The sequence below is a fragment of the Lagenorhynchus albirostris genome, chromosome 5 (genome assembly GCF_949774975.1).
Source record: "Lagenorhynchus albirostris chromosome 5, mLagAlb1.1, whole genome shotgun sequence".
Lineage (NCBI taxonomy): Eukaryota > Metazoa > Chordata > Mammalia > Artiodactyla > Delphinidae > Lagenorhynchus > Lagenorhynchus albirostris.
Window position 1 is genome coordinate 63101703 of NC_083099.1, and position 22653 is coordinate 63124355.

Sequence of the window (22653 nt, forward strand, 5' to 3'; positions counted from 1 at the left end):
TTTTTGTGTTACGCGGGCTTCTCACTGTTGTGGCCTCTCCCGTTGCGGAGCACAGGCTCCGGACACGCAGGCCCAGCGGCCATGGCTCACAGGCCCAGCCGCTCCACGGCATGTGGGATCTTCCCAGACCGGGGCACGAACCCGTGTCCCCTGCATCGGCAGGCGGACTCTCAACCACTGCGCCACCAGGGAAGCCCCCTAAAATATCTTAGACCTGCCCACTTCTCTCCATCCCTGCAGCCACCACCCTAGTCCAAGTCACCATCTTCCTCTGCCTGACCACTGCACAGCTTCCTCTCTGATCTCCCTGTTTCCACCCTTTCCTCCTCCCATTCTTCTTTCCCAGAGAAGCCATGTTAATCTGATGAAGTAATGGCTCTGCTTCAAACCCTAGCTCTCAGGGAGGCCTTTTTTTTTTTTAATTTTTATTGGAGTATAGTTGATTTACAATGTTGTGTTAGTTTCTGCTGTACAGCAAAGTGAATCTGTTATACATATACATATATCCACTCTTTTTAAGATCCTTTTCCTATGTAGGCAATTACAGAGTATTGAGTAGAGTTCCCTATGCTATACAGTAGGTCCTTATTATCTATTTCATATATAGTAGTGTGTATATGTCAATCCCAACCTTCCCCCCCTCACCCCAGGAAGGCCTTATGAATCTAAAAAAAAATTCCTCTGGCCCCCCACACCGATTTCCAAGCTTCCTTTTGGCCCCCCTCAGCCTCCAACTCTACGCTTAAGATATTCTGAACTTCTTTCGGCTTCCTCCGATAAATGTTTCTCTTGCCCCTGGGACTTCACACAAAGAGTGTTTGCTCTGCCTGAAACTGCCCCCGCCAAACACACATCCTGCACCTACTACTCATCTTTCACATTTCAGCTTGAATGTCATTTCCTCAGGGCCAGACATAGCCGTCCCTCTCACATGTGCTCCAGCAACTCTGTCCTTCCTCCATAATAATAAGTTACACTCTGCTGTGATAACTTCATGCCTGCTTCCATCGCTAAACTAGCTCCAAGAGAACACGAACCTCTGTCTTACCCATTGTTGTACCGCCAGAAGTTGCTTGAGTCTTTGGCTCAAACAATGATGAAATACACAGCTGAATGAATGAATGAATAAATAAACAAGCGAGAAGGCCCTCGTTGCAGGATGCGTCGCGGAGGACGCCCACCTGGTATTGCCTAAGCCGAGTTTCGTTAGTGTCAGGACGTGCCTGGAAACACAGCCACATGGCGGCGGCCCCGGGCACGTACAGACCACACGGGGGCGCCCCCGGCTCGTTGTACGTGGATGGCACCTCGCCGGACTCAGGTTCGGTTACTAAACGCCAATGGGGGACAGGAGGCGGGCTTCTCCCTCTGACGGACAGTATCGCTCCGCCCAATCTGATTCATCTTTTCCTTGGCCCCGCCCACCCCAGTCCTCAGAGAACGAAGGTGGGCGTGATGGAGCCGCCGCCAACTGAACTCCGGCAGAGTGCTCTCGAGGCCGAACCAGCGCGCCTGGCGGTCTGTGAGTGGGTGGAGGATGGCTAAGGGTGGGGCCTCAGAGATGACAGGCAGGCGGCCGGCCCCACCCCTCTCGCCCAGAGCGGCCGCGCCAGCGCTGGGGACAGCAGAAGTGAGTACGTGAGCGGCGCAGCAAGAACCCAGCTCGGACCCCGGACGGCGCGCGCACCCGGAGTCCCCGATCCGAGTCGGACCCGCAGCAGACCTCTGGATTACTGTGCACACCGAACTACCACCACTTGCGCACTCCCTCCCCGGCCCGCCCCCCCGAGTCCACTGGTTCCGAGCTCTCCAAGCTCCCCGGATCCTCCAGGACCGGTCCGTCCAGATTCCCCTGGGACCGACCTGCCCGCATCCCTCAGCATCGCCCGGCTCAGGGCGCCGCCTCGGTCCCGGAGCCGCCTGCCTGGATTGCACCCTCTCCTTGCCTGGATCTCGTAGGACCACCGTGTGCGAGCCTTCTTCGGAGCCCGCCGAGCGGACCCTCCCGCGGGTGCCCGCAGCCCCGCCGGCGCGGCCCGGCGCGGCTCGGCTCGGCTCCCGGAGCCCGCCCCGGCCATGGCCCGAGCCCGTCCGCCGCTGCCGCCGCCGCCGCCGGGGCTCCTGCCGCTGCTCTCTCCGCTGCTGCTGCTGCCCCTGCTGCTGCCCTCCGGCTGCCGGGCGCTGGAAGGTGAGCGGCGTCGGGGGGTGCGTCCAAGGGTTAAGGTGTCCGGGGTCGCCCGAGCGTGGGCCGGGGAGGGTCTGCGGTGTTGGTCCGATGAGGGCTGGGCGCACTTCGGAGGAAGCTCGGTCACCCGCGCCCTTTCCAGGGTCCGGAGGATGGGGTGGGGAGGACGCTCTCGGCGCCGCCTCGGAGGCTCCAGCTACCTCTGTGGCAGGCAGTCCGCCGGTTGCGAGATCGCGGGCAGCTCGACTCGGGAGAGCGTTCCCGAAAGTCATGGCCCGGCCGTGAGCTTCTGAGGGAGTACCCCGCACTCAGAGCAGAGGAGCGGGGCGCCGGGCACCTTCTGGAGGCAAGGAAGTGTGGGCGACCCACCAGGCGAGGCGGGGGCTCTGAGGCTGATGCGGGGCTGTGGAGGGTGGAGGCGAAGCGGGACTCCCCAGGTTGAGGGGCGGCGTTGGTTCGGAACCCCTTGGAGTGATCAGTGAGAATGTGAGTGCGTGCACCCCGCTTTGTCAGGGAATGGCTGCGGGGATGGAGAGGCGGGGGCCTGTTATTGTTTACGGTTTACGAGCGCCAACTATCCACGAGGTGCTGTGTTCACCGGGCATTACACGGGGCTCTGCGGCACCCCCTCTGCCTTCTAGCAGGACACCCCGTGTGCTGGGGTCTCCACCGAACCCCTGAGGTTCCGGGGCTTGTCCCAGGTAGTGCCGGAGCCGGTGCCTTACGCATTAGCCGGTGGGAAAAGGCCGGGCTTCTCTCTATGGGTTCTGTGAAACCTGCGGAGACTGCTCCAACTTCCAAACGACTGTGGTTGGATGGACAGCCCAAGTGTTTTTGGCCCCGGTGGGAGAGTTCACACACATCCACTTGACACAAGCCTGAGGGGACAGAGGCACTGACACTGGTTAAACAATAGACATACAGACAGATGCAGACACAAACGCACAGTTACCAAAATTTTTGGAACCATTAAATGAGGGGAAAAAAAACCTTCCTTAAGGTGGAGGGAAGGACACCACAGAAATTTGGGGGAAATTGGGATTATAGGCAGTACGTATATTTGGTATCTTTAACAAATCCGGTCACTTTCTTAGTTTGAGAACAAACACATGAATTCCATGTGACTTCGTTTGTTCATATGTTCGTAATCGGTAAACTTGAAGGTTGGAAGGAAAAAAGAACAGAGTTCGGAGAGAAAGGCATTCTCTGGTTCTTTCTCATTTTCTCCAGGGGGAAAAAACATTCTTCTGAACGTCTTTTATCTCTGCGCCCATTGGTGCTGACAGACTGATTCACACGGGTGGACGCATGCAAATCCAGACAGACACACCGAGGTCGCGCCCACGCTTGTGCACGCTCTCCCACATGTGTGTGATAGAATCACAGGCGTGAGAAACCGGTGTGGGGCTTTGTTGTTGATTGCCTCAAGGGTGTGAGCCAGGGAGCCTGCTGGAGTTCCCAGGTCTGTGTCTTAGCCCGGGAGAGGCGACACAGGCACACGCACTTACAGGACTGTGTGTGCCAGGCCCCAGAGCCCTTGTTGTGGGGCGTGGTGGGTGCTGATTCGGAGAGTGGAGTGGGGGCGTGGTTTGGGTCAGGTGAGCAAGGGGTACCTGAAAAGGCTCACCCCTTCTTTCCTCCCTCCCTTCTTCCTCTTTCCCTTCCTTTCGTCCTCCTTTTCACCCCTCACAATCTGCTGGTCCCTCTAGACCCCAGCTGGCAGGCCCTAGCTGGGAGCTGGCATCCAGGCCTCCAGGCCCAGGACCCAAGGGGCTGACCAGGAGGCAGAGGCCTGATGAGCTGTAGCAGCCCAGGAAAGAGAGGACAGTGGGGCCACTGCCCCTACTCTGTCCCCTCCTCCCTCAGGCTGTGAAGTGGGATCTGGGGCTATTCCCTGGCTGGGTGGGTGGTGGCTGGGAGGCCAGGCCAGTGTGGGGTGCCCCTAGGAAGGCAGCAGTGCCTCCCAAGCGTGGCTTTCACGAGTTCCTTCACTTTTGCCATATATGAGAACTTAGGGTCTTCCGTGAGAATGAAAGGAAAAAGAGAGATGACGCCTCAGGGTGCTGACCCCAGCCCAGTGGTCTACCTAACCACACTCCTGCTCTCCCTCACTGTGAGATGGGATAGTAGTTGAACCCACTGTGAGATGGGATAGTAGTTGAAGCCATCTCCTAGGGCTGTTATGAAGATTGAATCCTTAATGTGTGTCAAGCGCTTAGCACAGCCATTGTTATTCAAGGATTAACTGTTATTATTATTACCCTAGGGTCTGCTCCTTGGGGAGTGCCAGAAAGTGAAACTGGTGTGTACCCTTGCCCTGCTGGAGGGAGCTTAGAGGACGCAATAATGGGAGGAGTTAAAGTTCGTCTGGGGAGGAAGTTGTCCCCTCACCTCCACCTTTTTCCAGCTTTGGGAGGGAAAGGATGGGATGGGAAGAGAGCTGGGTCAGGAGACAGCTGTCGTTGACTCCTGCCTGTACCCCATCTCTATTCTGGAGCTCCAATGGCGGGATGGGTGGACCTGGGGGTCCTGGGCTGTGGCCAGAGGACAGGGCTGGGTGGGACGCCCAGCACTGAAGCTCTCTTCAGCCCCCCAAGCTTTATGGGTGGAGGATCTCACTCGGTTGCTCCACCCAGCCTTCCCTTTGGTTTTGCCAGGATTTGGTTTGCCCTTGGCCTTAGGGAGCCTTTAGGCTCTTGGCCTCCGAGGTCATTATATTTAGGCCCAGGGTCCTTGAGCTGTGGGTGCTGTCCCTCATGGTCTCATTGATTAGATGCTGTCTAGCACCTGGTGGTTCTTCCTCCCTATACACTTGGGGTTCATGAAGATTCTGCATCCAAATATCTCATCAGTTTTCCATGAGGATGGAGCCAGGGTCCTTGCTTATCCTCCTTGGTTGAAGAAACACCTCTCTCCTTGCCCTCTGATTGATTTCCACCTGCGCGCGCGCACACACACACACACACACACACACACACACACACACACACACAAATTGCCCTCGATTTTACCCTCACTCACAGGGAAACAGGGCCACCTTGTTGCTCACTCTGCTTTCAGGTAATGTCCCCCAGTCCCCCAAGCCAAGACCATTCTCCCCTTCAGGACCATGAACCAGGGAGTGGGGTCCAGTAGGTGAGCGGACCAGGAACAGGGCGTGGGATAGGAAGGATGTCTGGACCATAGGGTCCTTATACCTCAGATGGGGTGAGGAGGTCCCTGCTGGGAAGAGACTCTTTTGAGAAAAAAGAAACAGTTACCAGATGTAAGAGGGGGGACTGGACAGCCTTCTCCCAGGCAAGCCCTGTAGCTGAGCTGCTGCTGTAGTGGAAGCAGGCCCTGGCGGGGGACAGGCAGTGTGTGACCCATCTCTTTCTCAGAGGCAGCACCAGTGACCACCGAGTAGGTGGCAGCTGAGAGGGGACAGCGGGCTGGGGTTTCTGCGGCCTCACTTGTTCGAGTGGCCTCTGGCTCTCCAGCCCCCCTGCCCCGCCCCTGTTTGTCTTCAGCTGGCACCTCAGAGCTGCGACAAGGGACAGCAGCAGGTGGGGGACCAGTTAGTCCGTCACTGTCTTCCCTTTATCCAGAACTGCTGCCACCGCCGCCGCTGTGGCCTCAGCAGCAGCGAGCTAACCCAAAGCTGCTGTGGGCAAGGCCTGCGCCACCCGCCTTACACTAATTAAACAGCATGAAGAGGCTGAATCACCAGGCCTGCATAGTTTGAAAATTGTAGCCCTGCCTGTTGTGCTGAGTCAAACTGGTTTGTCGGGATTGGGCAGCTGGGAGTGGGGGGAGGGAGACTGGATACATCTGGGCACCTGATGGGGTGGGAGAGGCCCCCTGCCCCAAGGGCTGGCCCTGGCACCGGGTCTCCTGTTGCCTCTCCGCCCCCAGACTCCTGGTCAGACCCGCTGTGGCTGGGCTCCCAGGGAAGGGCTCCAAAGCGAGCTGTTCATCCGTCCTTCTGGCTGCTGGCAGGGCCACAACTGGGGTGGGGGCTGTGGGGGGCTGTGGATGAGCACTGAGGCATTTGGGCTCCTGTCCTGTGCTTCTTCCTCCCTTCTCCTCCCTCTCAGGTTTATTTAATTATAAATCTCCTTGATCTGAGGGGAAGAATGAAAACCAAAATGTGTTCTGTTCTGGGATGCTCCCCTCTCCTCCATCCCAGACTGGAGGCCCTCGGGGCCATGGCAGGGGGTGGGTGGTGGCCCTCCAGGTCCCATGGCAGGGTCTGCCTAAGACCCCTTTCCCCCCGGGCTGACCACCCGGAGTGTGCAGGTTGGTACACGCGTGTACACACACCGACACGCAGGGGAGGAGAAGGATGGGAGAAGATGGGACAGATCCCTTGGATTGGTTGGCTGAGGTAGGGACCCCAGGCGGAAGAGGGGGACCAACTCCGAAGTGACCGGGAGTTTCCTCCCTCTCTTTGCAGGCAGGGTTCCAGGGTGTGCCTTCTCGCCCGCACCCTGCCCCTCTGTCCTCCTGCCCCTGCACGCGCTGCTGGCCCAGCCCAGGAGCGTGACCTTTCCCACCACCTCAACGTCCTCGGTCTGGAGTTTGGGCCAGTGGGTTTCTTGCTCCTGTCTCTAGATTTGTTTGATTCTCTGGTCTCACTGGCATGCCTGTTCCCAGGGTGGGGTGCTCTGTGTGACTTGGGGCTTGGGGTCGCTGTGGGGTCTGGCAGCTCCATAAAGTTGTGTGTCCCTGGCCCTTCACTAGGGCAGGTGGCAGGCTCCCAGCACCAGGGCGGCCCAGTGAGGCCCTCAGACACAGGCTGGGTGCCCACGATGTTCTCCTCCTGCTGGGCCCACAACTTATGTGTTGCCCGAAGCTCCTGAGGCTAAATGCCCTCGTCATGCCACCCCCTCCCCAAGGGCTCAGTGCTGGGGATGGTGGCATTGTGCTGGCCGGGAAGTGGCCTGCTGCTTGGGAAAGGGCTGCACCTGGGGAGGCTGCACCCAGCCACACCCAGAATCATCTTCACGCCCCTGCCCCACCCCTAGCCTCGTGACCTGTGACAGCTCCTGCCTGGGTCAGGGCCACAGGAAGCTGGTCTGGGGCTTGTTCCTTCCCTGAGCCTCTGGCCGAGGCTGCCCCAGTGCCTTTGCTTTCTCAGCAGGCAGTGCCCCCTCCCAACTCTTCCTCCACCCCACTTGAAAACTCACCTCATAGAAAGATCGTGCTTGTAGCGTGTGTGTGGGTGTGGGTGTGAGATGTGCATGGAGGATGCACCTCTGAGGCTTTACACAACCTCTAGATATTGATACTTACACTGTGTCTGCATGCTCCTATGGAATGTTTTGGTGCAAATGGGCATCTGTGCATGTGCAGCTGATGCTAGTTGTGTGTGACTGTGTAAGAGCATGTCACCGTGTCTGTACATTGAAACTGGTGTTTGTGTTTGTACTTGACTACACTCAAGACTGTGACTTGTGGTTGGCAATAGTGTGCAGTTGGGTGTGTAGGGAGAACGCACTGTTGAATGCACGTGCCCTCACGTATGCATATGTCTCAGGAAATCCGCACATCTGAGGGCTGTGAGAGTCTTTGCCTAAGGCAAGCCCAGTCTGTGTGTAGGAAAGACTCACTGTATACGAATGTCTCAGGAAGACTGATCTGCTTGTACCATATGTATCCGTGTGTCCGTCAAAGACGGACTGTAGCTGTGTGTGAAGCCGTGTGTGTGTTTGCGGGTGGCCGTGGCTTTGTGTGTTTTTGTCCACCATACGTGTGACTTGTCGCTGTTTGGCCCCAGTGGCGGGAACGAGCCCAGCCACTGAGAACTGGGTGATGTGTGTGCGTCTGTGTGTGCACAGGCCGGGGCCACACGGCTGCTGCCACGTGGCTGTTCCCCGCGGCCCTGTGAAACCTGAAAGGGGTGCTGCTTTCCTTCTGAGCATTGAAGCCCCAGTCCCAGAACATCCCAGAAAGGCCTGGTGGCCACTTCCCTGCTTGCTTCGTGGGTTGGTGGGGCTGTATCGGGGAGCAGCCACTTGGTGGGACAGAGGAGGGTGCGGGTGCAGTTGTCAGCTGGGGAGTGTGGAGATTGCTCCCTCATTCCTCTTTTGTCCTTGTCCCCTGTACCTGTATCCTTTACCCCCGAGTGTGTACCTACACACACACCCACACCCACACATGCCACACACATAGAAAAGGTGGGCTCTGTTGGGCTGGGTCTCTCCCCGCCCCACCCCCAGACAGATGGATACTGGGGACCACCCCCCATGTTCTTCCTGAGGCTGGGACCCAGGCACCTCAGGGTCTCCCTCTTGCTGAAGCGAGCAGGCCCCTCCCCTCCCCCAGAGAGCAAGCCCCCTCCCCACCAGGGTGACCGAGCCCTTCCTCAGGCACACATGACTCGAAATCTAAGTCCTCTCCTCATTAATGGGAAAAATGTGCCGAGATTGAGCGATGGCCAAGGCTGAGCGATGGCCGAAGGCCGATCCCCGCCCCCTCCCTCTCTCGCTCCCCAGAAATTAAGCAGAAACGAAGATCCTACCCCACCAAACCCCCCCGCCCCCTCCCCCCACTCCTCTCCGAGCCGGCGCAGGGCTTGTTTTAAACTGCGGAGGAATCTGGCTGGAGGGGGGAGGGGCTGAATATTTGGGTTTAAACAGTTCCAGATGGGTTTGGCACTGGCTGAGCAGAAGGAAGTGAGGGAGATGGAGGAGGGAGGCAGCGCGAGGGAGCGGTGGGAGCCCTGGCCTGCTCGGCGGCGGGCGGCGGGCGGCGGGCGGCGGGCAGACAAGCAGGCGGACTGGCTGGGGGGAGGGGGTGCGCTTGGCTCCACGGCTCCCAGGGACAGCGGTACTCCGGGCCGCTGGCTAGCGAAGAGGCTACTTGGCAGCCTCCCTCTCTGTCTCTGTGTCTGTCTCTTGGGGCCTCCTTGTCTCTCCATCTCGCTGTCTTTTGTAGTCCACCGCCGGCCATCCCGGCTGTCTGGTCCTAGCCAGCCGGCTCAGCACATCCCTCCAGTTCGATGCCGCCCACCATCCGCCTGCTCCGCCCGCCTGTCTCCCTCCCTGCCTGTTTCTGGGGCCCCTGCTTCTGCCCATCCCGTCTTCCCTCCCGTACCCCTCTACCCCCTTGCTAAATGTCTGTATCTGTCTGTCTGCCAGAGGGGCCTGTCAGGCCACCGACGATGAAGCTGGGATAGCGCATCCTGCAGCCGGGCCCTCCAGGGACCAGCTGCTGCTGCAGGAAGACGAGGGAGCCTCACTCCCCAAAGTGAATGGCTGCTGCTCGCTGCTCCCTTTGCCTCACATGAGGGCCTGGGGCCACAGCTGCCTCATCCCCCATCCTAGGCTCAGACCCAGACTGCAGGAAAGTGGCGAAGGCCAAAAGCCTGGAGCCTGTGGGGTTTGGGCCTTTCCCTTCCTGGATACCTCCAGCCTGCCCCATTGCTGACGTGGAGGCCTTCAGAAGTTCTGGGGCGGCCCTGCCCCATTCCAGGTTGGAGTGGAGGGGAGAACTGCTGGCTGTCTTCCAGGCTATGGGAAAGGACCTGGGGCCTCTTTTCTGCTCCTGGGTCTAATGTTGGGGTCACACTGTCAGAGAGGAGAGTTTTCAAGCCAGAACCCAGGATCCAGGTTCCTAGGGGAGCAAGTTTAAGTCAGAAACATTAATAGGCGCCTCCTGTGGCCGAGCAAAAGGAAACAGATAAAAAAATCCGAAGCTCAGAAGAGGATCGGTGCTATGACAAAGCACCTGGCCCTGGATGCATAGAGGAAGGTGTCCAGCCCTGACTCGGTGGTTCAGGGAAGGCTACCTGGAGGAGATGACATCTTGGGTGGGACTTAGAGTATACACAGGAGCTTTCCAGGTTTTCTCTGTTCCCCCTTTACAGAGGGGCATATCGCAGTCAGAGTGCCCTGGTTAAGGGGTTAGTTGTGGAATCAGATAGACCTGAATTTGAGTCACCTTTCAACTTTTCACCTCAAGTCCTAACGGTTTTACCTTACGCCCTATATGTACTGTATCTGGGCATCAGTTTCCTCATCTGTAAAAGAGGTACGGCAGCAGTACTTTTATCCAAGGATTGCAGGAAGAACTGAACTAGCTCTAGAGGAACTAGTCTGGGCCTTGGTGGCCCTCACCCCGTCCTCAAAGAGCATTCCTGTCCTGTCCTCCAGAGATGGTCTGTGGGAGGCTGGGTGAGAGTGGGCTCTGGCCTGTGACTGCTCTTCCCTTCCCCTGGGCGTGTGTGGAGCTGGGCCTTTGTGCTGGGAGTGGAGTCAGGGGAGGCCTGAGCAACAGGGTCTGAAGCACACGGCCCTTTGTTCCAGGATAAAGGCCCTGCCAGCCCCTTTGTGTGGAGATTAGCAGAGCCTGTAGGTGTGTGAACTGGCCCTGGCTTCTGCCTCATTAACCCAGACCTGGGGTCAGCAGCTGACACTCACTCCCAGCTGGCCGGACAAGACATCTTTGGCGTTATGACATCTCTGGGGGTGGCTGCAGGGTCTCCTCTGGGCCAGGGGAGCTGAGGGTTTGGGGAACTTGGGGATGGGGTGGGAGTACCTGGTGGGAATCAATGCCTGGCGTCCTGGCCTTTCCTGGGCAACCTCCTCTTTCTCTTCATCCTAAGCTTGGCCCCTGACCTTTTTTCTCCTTTTGCTCCCCCAGAGACCCTCATGGATACAAAATGGGTGACGTCTGAGTTGGCATGGACATCTCATCCAGAAAGTGGGGTAAGACTTCCCCACCGTTTCTCCTGAGCGTTGGTTGCCAATTAACCCCTGCAGCAGGGCTCAAGAAGGGCTGCCTCTGCCCACTGCTTGTCAGTTCCCCCTCTTGCGGCATCCCCGTCCTCTTCATCTGTCACCTTCCTCCTTTGCCTGATGGTCCGTTTCTGTGAGTGTTTTCATCTCTGACTCTTCGGCCTGCTTCTGTCCCCCCTCCCACATACACACCACCTTTGGCTCATTCTCCCTCTGCCCACCCCCCAGCCTGTCTTCAGCCTATTTCCATCCCTCTCCTGCCTGACATCCCTTTGCATGTCTGTCCTGACCATCTCCCTCCTTCCTGGGTGCTTGGGAACAAGGAAACCTTGGTTCCAGATCTCTGACTTGCTGTGTGACCTTGAGCAAGACAGTTTGCCTTTTTGGGCCTCCATTTCTTGACTGTTACATTCCTGTAGTCCTGACGTCTCTAAAGTGTTCTAATTAGCCTCCCTAGATGTCCTTCACAACTACAGTAAGTTCTGGAACACTGGATTTGGGTGATATTATAGGCCCTTAGTCACCAGCCCTGACTCTGTGACCTTGGGCAAGTCCCTGCCTTTGTGAGTCTTGACTTCCTCTCCTCTGGAGTGGGGACAACAGATGTATTGGATAGGCCAAGAAGTTTGTTTGGGTTTTTCCGTGAGATGTTACGGAAAAAGCTGAACGAACTTTCTTGCCAACCCAATGAAGGTTAAATGTGATGGTAATAGTGATAACCAAAGTTTAGTGAATTGCTTGCTCTGTCTGTATCAGGTATTGGTGCAAGCCCGTTACATATATTAAACTGATTTAATTCCTCACAGCTTCATTTACTTGCAATCAGTCCCACTTTATAGACAATGAAATTAAGGCATAAAGATAATAAACATTATAGCTAATTCTCACATAGTACTTACCAAGTGCCCCATTCTAAGTGCTGTAGTCATTTAAAGTCATTTATTCCTTATACATCTTCTTACCATGTTACAGATGGGGAAGTGGGGTTACAGGGAGGTTAAGTGACTTACCTGTAGTCACACCACAAGCAGAGAACTGGGATTTGAACCCACGTAGTCTGTGTGCTCAACCGCTACACCATGGAAGCATCTCTGTGAAGTAAATGTAGCAGATCTGGGCATGTGATAAGCACCCGGCAAATGCCGGTGCTTACTCTCTGTCTTTTTCACTTGCACAGTGGGAAGAGGTGAGCGGCTATGACGAGGCCATGAACCCCATCCGCACGTACCAGGTGTGTAACGTGCGCGAGTCAAGCCAGAACAACTGGCTTCGCACAGGGTTCATCTGGCGGCAGGACGTGCAGCGGGTCTACGTGGAGCTCAAGTTCACTGTGCGTGACTGCAACAGCATCCCCAACATCCCTGGCTCCTGCAAGGAGACCTTCAACCTCTTCTACTATGAGGCTGACAGCGACGTGGCCTCGGCCTCCTCCCCCTTCTGGATGGAGAACCCCTACGTGAAGGTGGACACCATCGCGCCCGATGAGAGCTTCTCGCGGCTCGATGCCGGCCGTGTCAACACCAAGGTGCGCAGCTTCGGGCCGCTCTCCAAGGCCGGCTTCTACTTGGCCTTCCAGGACCAGGGCGCCTGCATGTCGCTCATCTCTGTGCGTGCCTTCTACAAGAAGTGCGCATCCACCACTGCAGGCTTCGCGCTCTTCCCCGAGACCCTCACCGGGGCTGAGCCCACCTCACTGGTCATTGCCCCTGGCACCTGTATCGCCAACGCCGTGGAGGTGTCGGTACCCCTCAAGCTCTACTGCAACGGTGACGGGGAGTGGATGGTGCCTGTGGGTGCCTGCACCTGTGCCACCGGCCACGAGCCAGCCGCCAAGGAGTCCCAGTGCCGCCGTGAGTGGGGACTGGCCTGGGGAGGGTCTGGGCCACAGCCGCCCGCTGCCCCCTACCCACCGCTTCCTACCTGCCAGACAGGGGGGTCTGGCCTTAGGTCTGGGGCAGAGGGAGGAAAGGGAGGAGGGGTATCAGGTGCAGAAAACATGGTGTAAGGAGGGAGATGAGAGAAAATGAGCAGAGACACCAGAATACCAGGAGAAAAAAATGAAACTAAAGAGAGAGGAAGGAAGACGTGGAGAATCCTTGACAAGGAGGCAGCTGAAGAACGTGCTCCGAGTCTCGGGAGGCCAGCAGAGACGCCCGTTTGTCCAGTGCCACGTTTACGTTTCACCCTGCAAGTATTAGGTGGGACCCAGAGCTGCAGGCACCTCGTGATTGGCGATTAACCTGAGGGGTCTCATCTGCATCTTGAGAAGCAGTATTTATAGCACAGAGGTTAGGGGCCCAGTCTCTGAAGTCCTGAGTCCTGACTCTGCCACTTACCATCTGTGAGACCTTGGGCAAGTAATTTAACTCTTTGAACCCCGGTTTCCTCATGTGCAAAATGGGGACATTAATGGTGATTCCTTCGTGGAGTGGTAGTGGGGCTTAACTGAATCAGTGCATGGCAGCCCTGGGAACAGTGCCTGGGACGTGGGGAAGCACAGCACCATGTAAGTGTTAGCTGTGACTCTCGGGAGCCCTGGGATGCACGGGGGACAAGGCTTGTTTGGTCCTGGTTTCATAGACGAGGAGGTTAGGAGGCCTGTCTTGGGTGGCTTGCCGAGACTCATAAGACCTCCCAGCGTGCTAGATTTTCCAGCTAAAACACCCGTTCATGAGAGGTTCTCTCATCTGAGGCTTACCACAACTTTGTAAGGTAGATTCCAGCTGCGTCTCCTGTGGAGCCAATAAGAAGGCCCAGAGAGGCTCTGCACTCTAGGCCTCATAGCTGGGAATGTGGGAGCTGGGACTGCAGCCTCACCCAGTGCTGTACCATGCAGGCCAAGGTGCTGAGGGCCTTGTCTTCTGTCCCCTCTGCCCTGTTCTCCCACCTGGCACTTGCAACCTGAAGCTACTAGGGGTGGGAGCTGGCTGTTAGCACAACCCTCAGTGTAAGGGGGCTGGAGGCCCAACCTGGCTGTGAGGCCCAGTGTCGGGTGCTGTTGTGGGAAGGTGAACAGTGCCTTGCCCTGCCCCTCTCCACTTCTCTATGGGAACCTGCCCCCAGACTTCCTCCTCCTAAGTGGAGAAAGGGGTGGGGGTGATGAGCCTGACAACCTGAAGAGCGGCTAACACTTTGCAGGTCCCTAGCAGGAAATGCACTATGGTTCCCATAGCAACCAGGCTGGCCTGGCCCCTGCCCCCTCTCCCACTGGCTCAAAAGAGCTGGGATGGAATATCACCTTAGTCGAGGGAGATTAAACCCCAGAGAAGGGCACAGACCCAACACCCCGGACGACCTCCCCAAAGGCAGTTGTATATGGGCAGGATGACGATATGCTTTAGTGTGTCCAGGGCAGTCCTGGTTTATGCCTGTCATGCTAACGTGATTATTACTGGTGCCTGCTTTCACTCTCAAAATAGTGCAGTTTGAATAATAAATTATACGGCCATCGTAGCTATGGGGACTCTCCAGAGCCAGGCCCAAAGAGAGGCTCTGAAGGGGTGTTCAGGCCCCGAGCTCTGGGCTCCCTTTGGGGATTGGGGTTCCCCTCGTGGATGCTTTGAGGCCTCTGAACTCCAGGTGACCCCAGCCTTCCTGCCTGCTTTCCTTCTCTCCTTTTCTCACCCCTCCTCAGCACCCACCCCTGCCCCAGGGCAGAAAGGAGCTGCTGCCCTGCTCCTGGTTGGGTGGGGAGAGAGGCTGGCTGTGAAACTCAGAGGCCCCACCTCCTGGCTCTTCTGGGGCGTTCTTCAGGATCTTCAGGAATAATTATCCTCGAGCTTCAGGGAGGGGTGGGGGCGCCCCAGCAGAGTAGAGGCTGCTGCCAGCCCACTAATGGTCTCTTCCCGTCCCCCTCCCTCCTCTTCCTCCTCCCTCTCATCCCTGCCTCGACAAGTCCAGGCTGTCCGGGTGATGGAGCTGACGCCTTCGTCCGTGAGGCCCCAGAGTTGGGGGTCGGGGTCGGGGCAGGGGCGGGGAGGAGTCCGCTGACGTGGGGTTTCCACGGGGCAAAAGGGCCTTTTGTAGCTGCAGCTGGACTTAGGCAGTACCAGCACGGCCCCCGCAGTCTGGGAGGTGGGGGACAGAGACCTGTGCTTGGGAAGGGCCAGATTCCCACAGAGGTGTGGCGGGTTAGTGTCTGCAGGGATAGAGGTGAGACGTCCATCCTCTTCTCCCCGCCAGCCTGTCCCCCTGGGAGCTACAAGGCAAAGCAGGGAGAGGGGCCCTGCCTGCCCTGCCCGCCCAACAGCCGCACCACCTCGCCAGCTTCCAGCATCTGCACCTGCCACAGTAACTTCTACCGTGCAGACTCCGACTCTGCAGACAGTGCCTGTACCAGTGAGTGAACGCGCATCCTCATACTCTCCCACTCCAGGCCTTCCCTCTGCGGGCCAGCCCGGGGGTGCCTAAACAGTCTCTATGAATAGCTCCACTTTCCAGATAGGATAACTGAGGCTCAGGGGGGTTAGATGTTGTGTTCAACATGGCACAGGTAGGAAGTGACCGGCCCTGAGCCAGAATCCAGGTGAGCTGAAAGGCTTAGCCCTTGCACCAACATTTAATAAGCATTTGTTAGCTCCTCGTTGGGTATCAGAAACTGGCTAGGACCCTCTAGTCCATTACTCCTTCCTCTGTCTAGAACTGCTATTCTTTTGGCCCAACTCTAATCAGAGAGGGGACCTCACAACCCTGGGGCAGCCTGGTGTCCTGCATTTTCCCTGCTTCAGCCTTTAGTGCCAGGAATTGCCAGGCGCCAGGGATGTGGAGGAAAAGATACAGTCACTGTTCTAGGAGCTTGCAACCTGGTGGGAGAAACAGATGTGGAAACAGATAATGACCATATAATGTGCTAAGTGCTGGGCTGGAGGGATGCCCAGGAATTGTTACAGGAATGCAGAGGACGGGAAGAGAATGAATCAAGGAAGGTTTCCAAGAGGAGGTGACCTCTCAAGTTGAGCCTTAAAGGCCAAATAAATAGGAGTGTGCCCAGCGAAGAAGCGTAGGAAAGCTATTCCGCTTATTAAAGCAGAGGCACAGGCAAGGAGGTGGGAAGCAGCTTGGAGTGTGCAGGAACTCTGGACAGACGGTGGTCCTAGGGCCCTAGCTCACTGTCCTCTCCTTCCACCTTTCCCACAGCGGTGCCGTCTCCGCCCCGGGGTGTGATCTCCAATGTGAATGAGACCTCGCTGACCCTCGAGTGGAGTGAGCCCCGGGACCTGGGTGGCCGGGACGACCTCCTGTACAACGTCATCTGCAAGAAGTGCCGTGGGGGCCTTGGGGCCGGGGGCACCGCGACCTGCTCACGCTGCGATGACAACGTGGACTTTGTGCCTCGGCAGCTGGGCCTCACAGAACGCCGGGTCCACATCAGCCATCTGTTGGCCCACACGCGCTACACCTTTGAGGTGCAGGCCGTCAACGGTGTCTCGGGCAAGAGCCCTTTGCCCCCCCGCTACGCGGCTGTGAATATCACCACCAACCAGGCTGGTGAGGAGGGCGCACAGGAGGGTAGGGCCTGGGTCATCTTCTCCTACATAGAGCTGAGGTTGCCTGGGGCACAGACCATCGGGGGTCCCGTGGGAACTGGGTCCTTGGGAAGGGTGCCAGGGCCCGTGATGAGCCCCTCCGCTCTTCCCCTAGCCCCGTCTGAAGTGCCAACACTACACCTGCACAGCAGCTCCGGAAGCAGCCTGACCTTGTCCTGGGCGCCCCCAGAGCGGCCCAACGGAGTCATCCTGGACTACGAGATGAAGTACTTTGAGAAGGTCAGAGCCTCCAGGGGCAGGAGGAAGCCTTGGGACAAGAAGATTACCCCAGAGAGTGTCAGGGGCCCTTGAGAGCAAAGCCTTGGGTACTGAGTCGGGGGTGGGCAGGGGCCGATGGGCGTCAGGGCCCACTGAGACACAGCCTTCCTCCTGGTATTGCAGAGTGAGGGCATCGCCTCCACAGTGACCAGCCAGAAGAACTCCGTGCAGCTGGACGGGCTGCGGCCTGACGCCCGCTACGTGGTCCAGGTCCGCGCCCGCACCGTAGCTGGCTATGGGCAGTACAGCCACCCGGCTGAGTTTGAGACCACAAGTGAGAGAGGTACACACCCCCCCCACACCTGTCCCTGCCCCTGTCCGCTTTCCACCCCACCACTCACCTGTCCCTCCCCGTCTCTAGGCTCTGGTGCCCAGCAGCTCCAGGAGCAGCTCCCCCTCATCGTGGGCTCTGCCACAGCTGGGCTTGTCTTCGTGGTAGCTGTTGTGGTCATTGCTGTCGTCTGCCTCAGGTACTCCCAGGCCCAGGGGCTGACTAGAGCTTCTCTTTAGTGCCCTAGAGCCCTCTCGCCACATAGGTGAACCATCACCCACGTCAGACCTAGAACCACAGCCTTCCCAGGCCCAGGCTATCCTTGTCAGAAAGGCTCTCTCCAGTCCATGCCCATGTCCTCGTCCTGTCCCCTCCCTGTCCCCTGAATCTACTGGCAGATTCCCTCAGGGACCAAGTCCACTGAGCCTCTTGCCCGGAGGCCCAGTGGCAGCTGTAGCCACTGACCATAGCACCAGGCACTGGGTGGCCCCTATGCTCTCTGCCCCTCCTGTGAGCCCAAGGGTCCCCTGAAGGGAAGGAGCTGCGGACTTGTCTCATGCCTACCCTCCACCCCGCCCCTCCAGGAAGCAGCGGCACAGCTCTGATTCAGAGTACACGGAGAAGCTGCAGCAATACAGTGAGTTTGCTTCCTCATCCCAACCTCCCAAAGCTCCCTTCGTCCCTGCAGGGCTTGGAGACACCCCTTTCCCTGTCTGGGACTTTATTCCTTTAACTCCTACCCTGGCTGCCCCCTCCTGCTTCCAATTAAGTGCCACTTCCTGAGCCCCTACCTCATGCCCACTAGCCCCAGAGATGAGTGAGATGTGACCCCTGTCCTCAGGGGTAGTCAGTCTTGTAAGAAAGGCGACATAGGTATACACAGGAAACAATGAGAGAACAATTAAGTGTTAAGCCGGGTGTTCCTGGGACAGAGGGCAGTGAGAGTTCAGAAAAGAGGAAGGCTTCCTGGAGGACGTAGCCTTGGGCTGAGCTGAGCCAGGTGGGATAAGCAGGGTTTAGAGAGGTGGGGGAGAGCATTCCTGGCTAGAGGAGCCTCTGGAAGGTAGCGGGTGGGGTGGGGAGAGTGTCCGACAGGGGGGCCAGTGAGAAGGCTGGTTTGACAGCTGCTGGGAAGCCAGGCTGGGTAGTTGCGGCCAGTCCTTGGAGGGTCCTGAAAGGCAGGCAGAGGAGTTTGGACTTGACTGCACCACCGGTGATCTGAAAGGCTCTCAAGCTGGGGAGCAATACAATGAAAGTATTGTTGTAGGAAGACAGGTGTGTGGGCTAGATTGGTGAGCAAAGTCTAGAGGCAGAGAGCCCAGCTGGGAGGCTATTGCAGTAGTCTGAGTGTTGATGGCCTAGACAAGGTCGGGGGCAGTGGGAATGAGGAGAGGGACGGATCTGAAATAGGTTTTGACACGATGAGAAATGAGGGAGAAAGAAGAAGAATCCTAGGTGTCTAGCCGTCATGGTTACTAGTTCTCACAAAGAGGACAGTGGCGGGGTGGGGAGGGGCAAGCTCTGGCTTCAACAGAGGAATACGGAGCAGGTTTAGCAGAGAGGCTGGGAATGTGTTCCTGTCTGGGGGAAGAGCCTGGGGCAGTATCCCAGGTCGCAGAGTTCCCTCACTGTCCCCAGCTCAAGGATCTCACCCCCTCTCACACCCACCTTTTCTTCCTTAGTTGCTCCTGGAATGAAGGTTTATATCGACCCTTTTACCTACGAAGACCCTAATGAGGCTGTGCGGGAGTTTGCCAAGGAGATCGATGTGTCCTGTGTCAAGATCGAGGAGGTGATTGGAGCTGGTGAGTCCCCTGGGGCACGGTGGGGAGGAGAGGCTGGTGGTGACCCCGAGGGAGGGCAGAGGTGGTTGGGTACAGAAATAGCTTACTATCTGTGCCCTGTGCCCTGCAGGGGAGTTCGGGGAAGTGTGCCGGGGTCGGCTAAAACAGCCTGGCCGCCGGGAAGTGTTTGTGGCCATCAAGACACTCAAGGTGGGCTACACAGAGAGGCAGCGGCGGGACTTCCTCAGCGAGGCCTCCATCATGGGTCAGTTTGACCATCCCAACATAATCCGGTTGGAGGGCGTGGTCACCAAAAGTCGGCCAGTCATGATCCTTACTGAGTTCATGGAGAACTGTGCCCTGGACTCCTTCCTCCGGGTAAGAGCCAGCCCCTGGCCCCTCCCCCTCTTCCTCCCCCCACCCCCCAGAGAGCTAGGTTGGGCAAACCACCCCCTCCCACAAGTCAGGCAGACCCTATTCAAGTCCAAATATTTACCGAGGTGGCATGGTGCAGGGAAAGAGCTGGGCCTTCAGAGCCAGGAAGACCAGAGTTCTCATCCGGACTCTGTCCGCCCCCTACTGCCTGTGTGACCTCAGGCTTTACTTAACCTCTCTGAGTCTCAGCTGCCTTGGTTGTAAAATGAGAATGGTAAGTTATTTGGGTCCTCACAGGGGTTAATTGGGTTGATATATACAGATGCCGGCCACATAGGAGGGCAGCTTCCTTACTCTCAGTGCACGAGGGACATGGTCAGAGGGGTAGATGAGGCATGGTCTTGGAGGACTTGGAGAGGGTGGGCAGGCGGGCAGGCAGGAGGGTCTTGGGTGGGCCTGGGGCCAGGCAGGAGGCAATGGGCACCCCCTTGAGCCTGCTCGTTGCCTCCAGCTCAACGACGGACAGTTCACGGTCATCCAGCTGGTGGGCATGTTGCGGGGCATTGCTGCCGGCATGAAGTACCTGTCTGAGATGAACTACGTGCACCGAGACCTGGCTGCCCGCAACATCCTTGTCAACAGCAACCTGGTCTGCAAAGTCTCAGACTTTGGCCTCTCCCGCTTCCTGGAGGATGACCCCTCTGATCCTACCTACACCAGCTCCCTGGTACAGGAAGCCGCCGGGAGGGAGACTGGGGGCGGGGCCAACCAGGCAGGGGCTCGGGGCTGGGGATCAGCCCGGAGACATAGGGTGAAGGGCGTGTGCCCCCCCCACCAGGGCGGGAAGATCCCCATTCGCTGGACCGCCCCAGAGGCCATAGCCTATCGGAAGTTCACCTCTGCTAGTGACGTCTGGAGCTATGGAATCGTCATGTGGGAGGTCATGAGCTATGGCGAGCGACCCTACTGGGACATGAGCAACCAGGATGTGAGTGGGGCCAGCCAGAGCGCTCGGGTGGGTGGGAACTGGCTGGGGAGCAGAGTGGTGGCTTACTCCAGGGTTCCCTGCTCTTGGCTCAGGTCATCAATGCCGTGGAGCAGGATTACCGGCTGCCCCCACCCATGGACTGCCCCACAGCACTGCACCAGCTCATGCTGGACTGCTGGGTGCGGGACCGGAACCTCAGGCCGAAATTCTCCCAGATCGTTAACACCCTGGACAAGCTCATCCGCAACGCCGCCAGCCTTAAGGTCATCGCCAGTGCCCAGTCTGGGTCAGTTCCTCCGCCTCTGCCCCTGCCCTGCTCCCGAGCCAGCAGCACTACCCCTGCTTCCCCTGACATCAGGACTCATCAAGTCCCTCTCTTCTCCCCACAGCATGTCACAGCCCCTCCTGGACCGCACGGTCCCAGACTACACGACCTTCACGACAGTTGGTGACTGGCTAGATGCCATCAAGATGGGGCGGTACAAGGAGAGCTTTGTCAGTGCGGGGTTTGCGTCCTTTGACCTGGTGGCCCAGATGACCGCAGAGTGAGTGTGCCTCCCATTTGGAGGGGCAGGGCTGGGGGCCCTGAGCTGGGCCCGGAGTGGTGGGCAGTCGGGGAGGGACTGACTGTGCCCTTGGCCCGTCTGCAGAGACCTGCTCCGGATCGGGGTCACCTTGGCGGGCCACCAGAAGAAGATCCTCAGCAGTATCCAGGACATGCGGCTGCAGATGAACCAGACGCTGCCTGTGCAGGTCTGACACCCAGCTCCCACTGGACGGGTGCCCTCCAGGGACTGTGCAGGACTCTGACCAGCTGGCTGGACTTCGGGACTTCGGGATGTCTGGCCTTCGGCTGTGGCCCAGAAGATGGAAGTCTGGGAAAGGCCCAAGCTAGGACTTCTCCTCCAGGCCTGTGTTCCCTCCCCAGGAAGTTTGCCCCAAACCTCTTCATATTGAAGATGGATTAGGAGAGGGGGTGACGACCCCTCCCAAGCCCCTCGGGGCCCCGGCCTTCCTGTTCTCCAGTGGGGGATCCCCACCACCTCAGACTTGGCTGTTCTTCAGTGCTGGAGGTCCTGGCGCGGTCAGGTGGGGAATACACCTGGGTTCCATAGGGCCCAGCCCTGGCAGGGGTCTGGACCCCCAGGTAGGCAGAGAGCAGTCCCTCCCTCAGGAACTGGAGGAGGGAACTCCGGGAATGGGGAAATGTGACACCCCCATCCCGAAGCCAGCTGGCCCCTCCAGTTTGCACAGGGACTTGTTCTGGGGGCTGAGGGCCCTGCCCCACCCCCGCCCTTGGTGCTGTCATAAAAGGGCAGGCAGGGGCAGGCTGAGGAGCAACCCCTTGCCCCCCAGAGACTGACTCTCAGAGCCAGAGGTCGGATGTGAGTGAGTGAGAGAGAGAGAGAGAGAGAGAGAGAGAGAGAGAGAGAGAGAGAGAGAGTGTGTGTGTGTGTGTGTGTGTGTGTGTGTGTGTGTGTGTGTGTGTGTGTGTGTGTGTGTGTGTGTGTGTGTGTGTACACGCACTGGCCTGCACAGAGAGTATGGGTGAGAGCTTGGCCCTCTGCCCTGCCGTGGGGCCAGCTGGGCCGTCAGCGAAATAAAGGCAATAAGATGATTCTTTTGCCCCTTCTCATTCGACCTCCCAAGGCAGGATTCCCTGATGCCCTCGAGTTCACAGTCCCTCAGCTCCAGCCCTTCAGAACTCCCAGGAGTCATTGGGAGGCCAGATGCAAGCCACTCCAAGTACCACTTCCCTTATGCTTCAGCCTTGCGGCATCTGACTTCTTGGAAGTGGGGAAGTAACAGTAGAGAGGAAACTACCCCAGAGCTCCTTCCTTCTAAGGCCCAGGCCTTCCCAGGGGCTGTCGGAGTCTGGAAGGTGTTTTACAGATGGTGTTTCACACCCATTGTCTCTGAGGGGGCTGGGGGTAGAGGGAGTTGGTCAGCTCCCAGGGTCACATGGCCCTGGACAAAGGGGATGAGAACCCACGGGTGTTCGGATGCAGAGGCCAGCTCCTTTCAGCAAGTGTCAGTGGAGCAGTGCGGCTCCTCTTTACTGAACGGTTACTATGCTCCTGGCACTGGGCTAAACCGCTCCGTTTATACACGGATCTTATTTAATCTCACAACAACCCAGCCAGGGAAGGAAGTATTTTTATCTCTTTTTTACAGAGGAGGAAAGGGAGAGGTTAAGTAACTTGCCCAAAGTCGCTGAGCCAGTAAGTGAGGCCCGAGGCTGGGATTCCCACCCAGAGACTGCCTGCACACTTGAAAGGTTCAGAGGATAAATAACCAGAACCAGGGAGAGGGTTAGGAAAACAGCTTCTGGAAATAAATGTCAAAGGAGAAAGGGGGTGGAGTGGGCGTGGGGCTCAGAGGCCCCATAGATGCAGACACATGCAGGGAGGTGGGGTGGGAGGTGTGTGCAGTCACTTTCCCAGTGTCAGAAGGAGGGAACCTTGGGCAATAAACCTTGGTGGGGCGTGGAACAGGTTTCTAAAGAACCTGCCCATCCGGGTCTGG

At 57.8% G+C, this 22653-nt stretch overlaps 1 protein-coding gene across 6 annotated transcripts; it reads left to right on the forward strand.

The window, feature by feature from the left end:
• The first annotated feature begins 1605 nt into the window (after positions 1 to 1605).
• EPHB3 (EPH receptor B3) lies at positions 1606 to 21321 on the forward strand. Of its 6 annotated transcripts, none has more exons than XM_060150210.1 (16): positions 1606 to 2188; positions 10811 to 10875; positions 12083 to 12755; positions 15088 to 15243; positions 16042 to 16392; positions 16546 to 16670; positions 16833 to 16992; positions 17071 to 17179; positions 17565 to 17617; positions 18663 to 18785; positions 18895 to 19142; positions 19651 to 19866; positions 19957 to 20127; positions 20220 to 20413; positions 20517 to 20672; positions 20778 to 21321. In XM_060150210.1, exons 1-16 carry the CDS (start codon positions 2077 to 2079, stop codon positions 20884 to 20886), a joined length of 3021 nt encoding a protein of 1006 aa, XP_060006193.1. In that variant the 5' UTR covers positions 1606 to 2076; the 3' UTR covers positions 20887 to 21321. The 6 variants fall into 6 exon arrangements, with proteins under 6 accessions (XP_060006193.1, XP_060006194.1, XP_060006195.1 ...); XM_060150211.1 differs by having other exon boundaries at positions 19978 to 20127; XM_060150212.1 differs by having other exon boundaries at positions 16833 to 16983; positions 19978 to 20127.
• The last annotated feature ends 1332 nt before the right edge of the window (positions 21322 to 22653 follow it).

Excerpts from the sequence above, each read along its gene's own strand:
- EPHB3 (XM_060150208.1), top strand. The coding sequence starts at position 2,077 with ATGGCCCGAGCCCGTCCGCCGCTGCCGCCGCCGCCGCCGGGGCTCCTG. Across the intron at positions 16,993-17,070 it reads TGAGACCACAAGTGAGAGAG|GCTCTGGTGCCCAGCAGCTC; the intron begins GTACACACCCCC and ends CCCCGTCTCTAG. Across the intron at positions 17,180-17,564 it reads ATTGCTGTCGTCTGCCTCAG|GAAGCAGCGGCACAGCTCTG; the intron begins GTACTCCCAGGC and ends CCGCCCCTCCAG.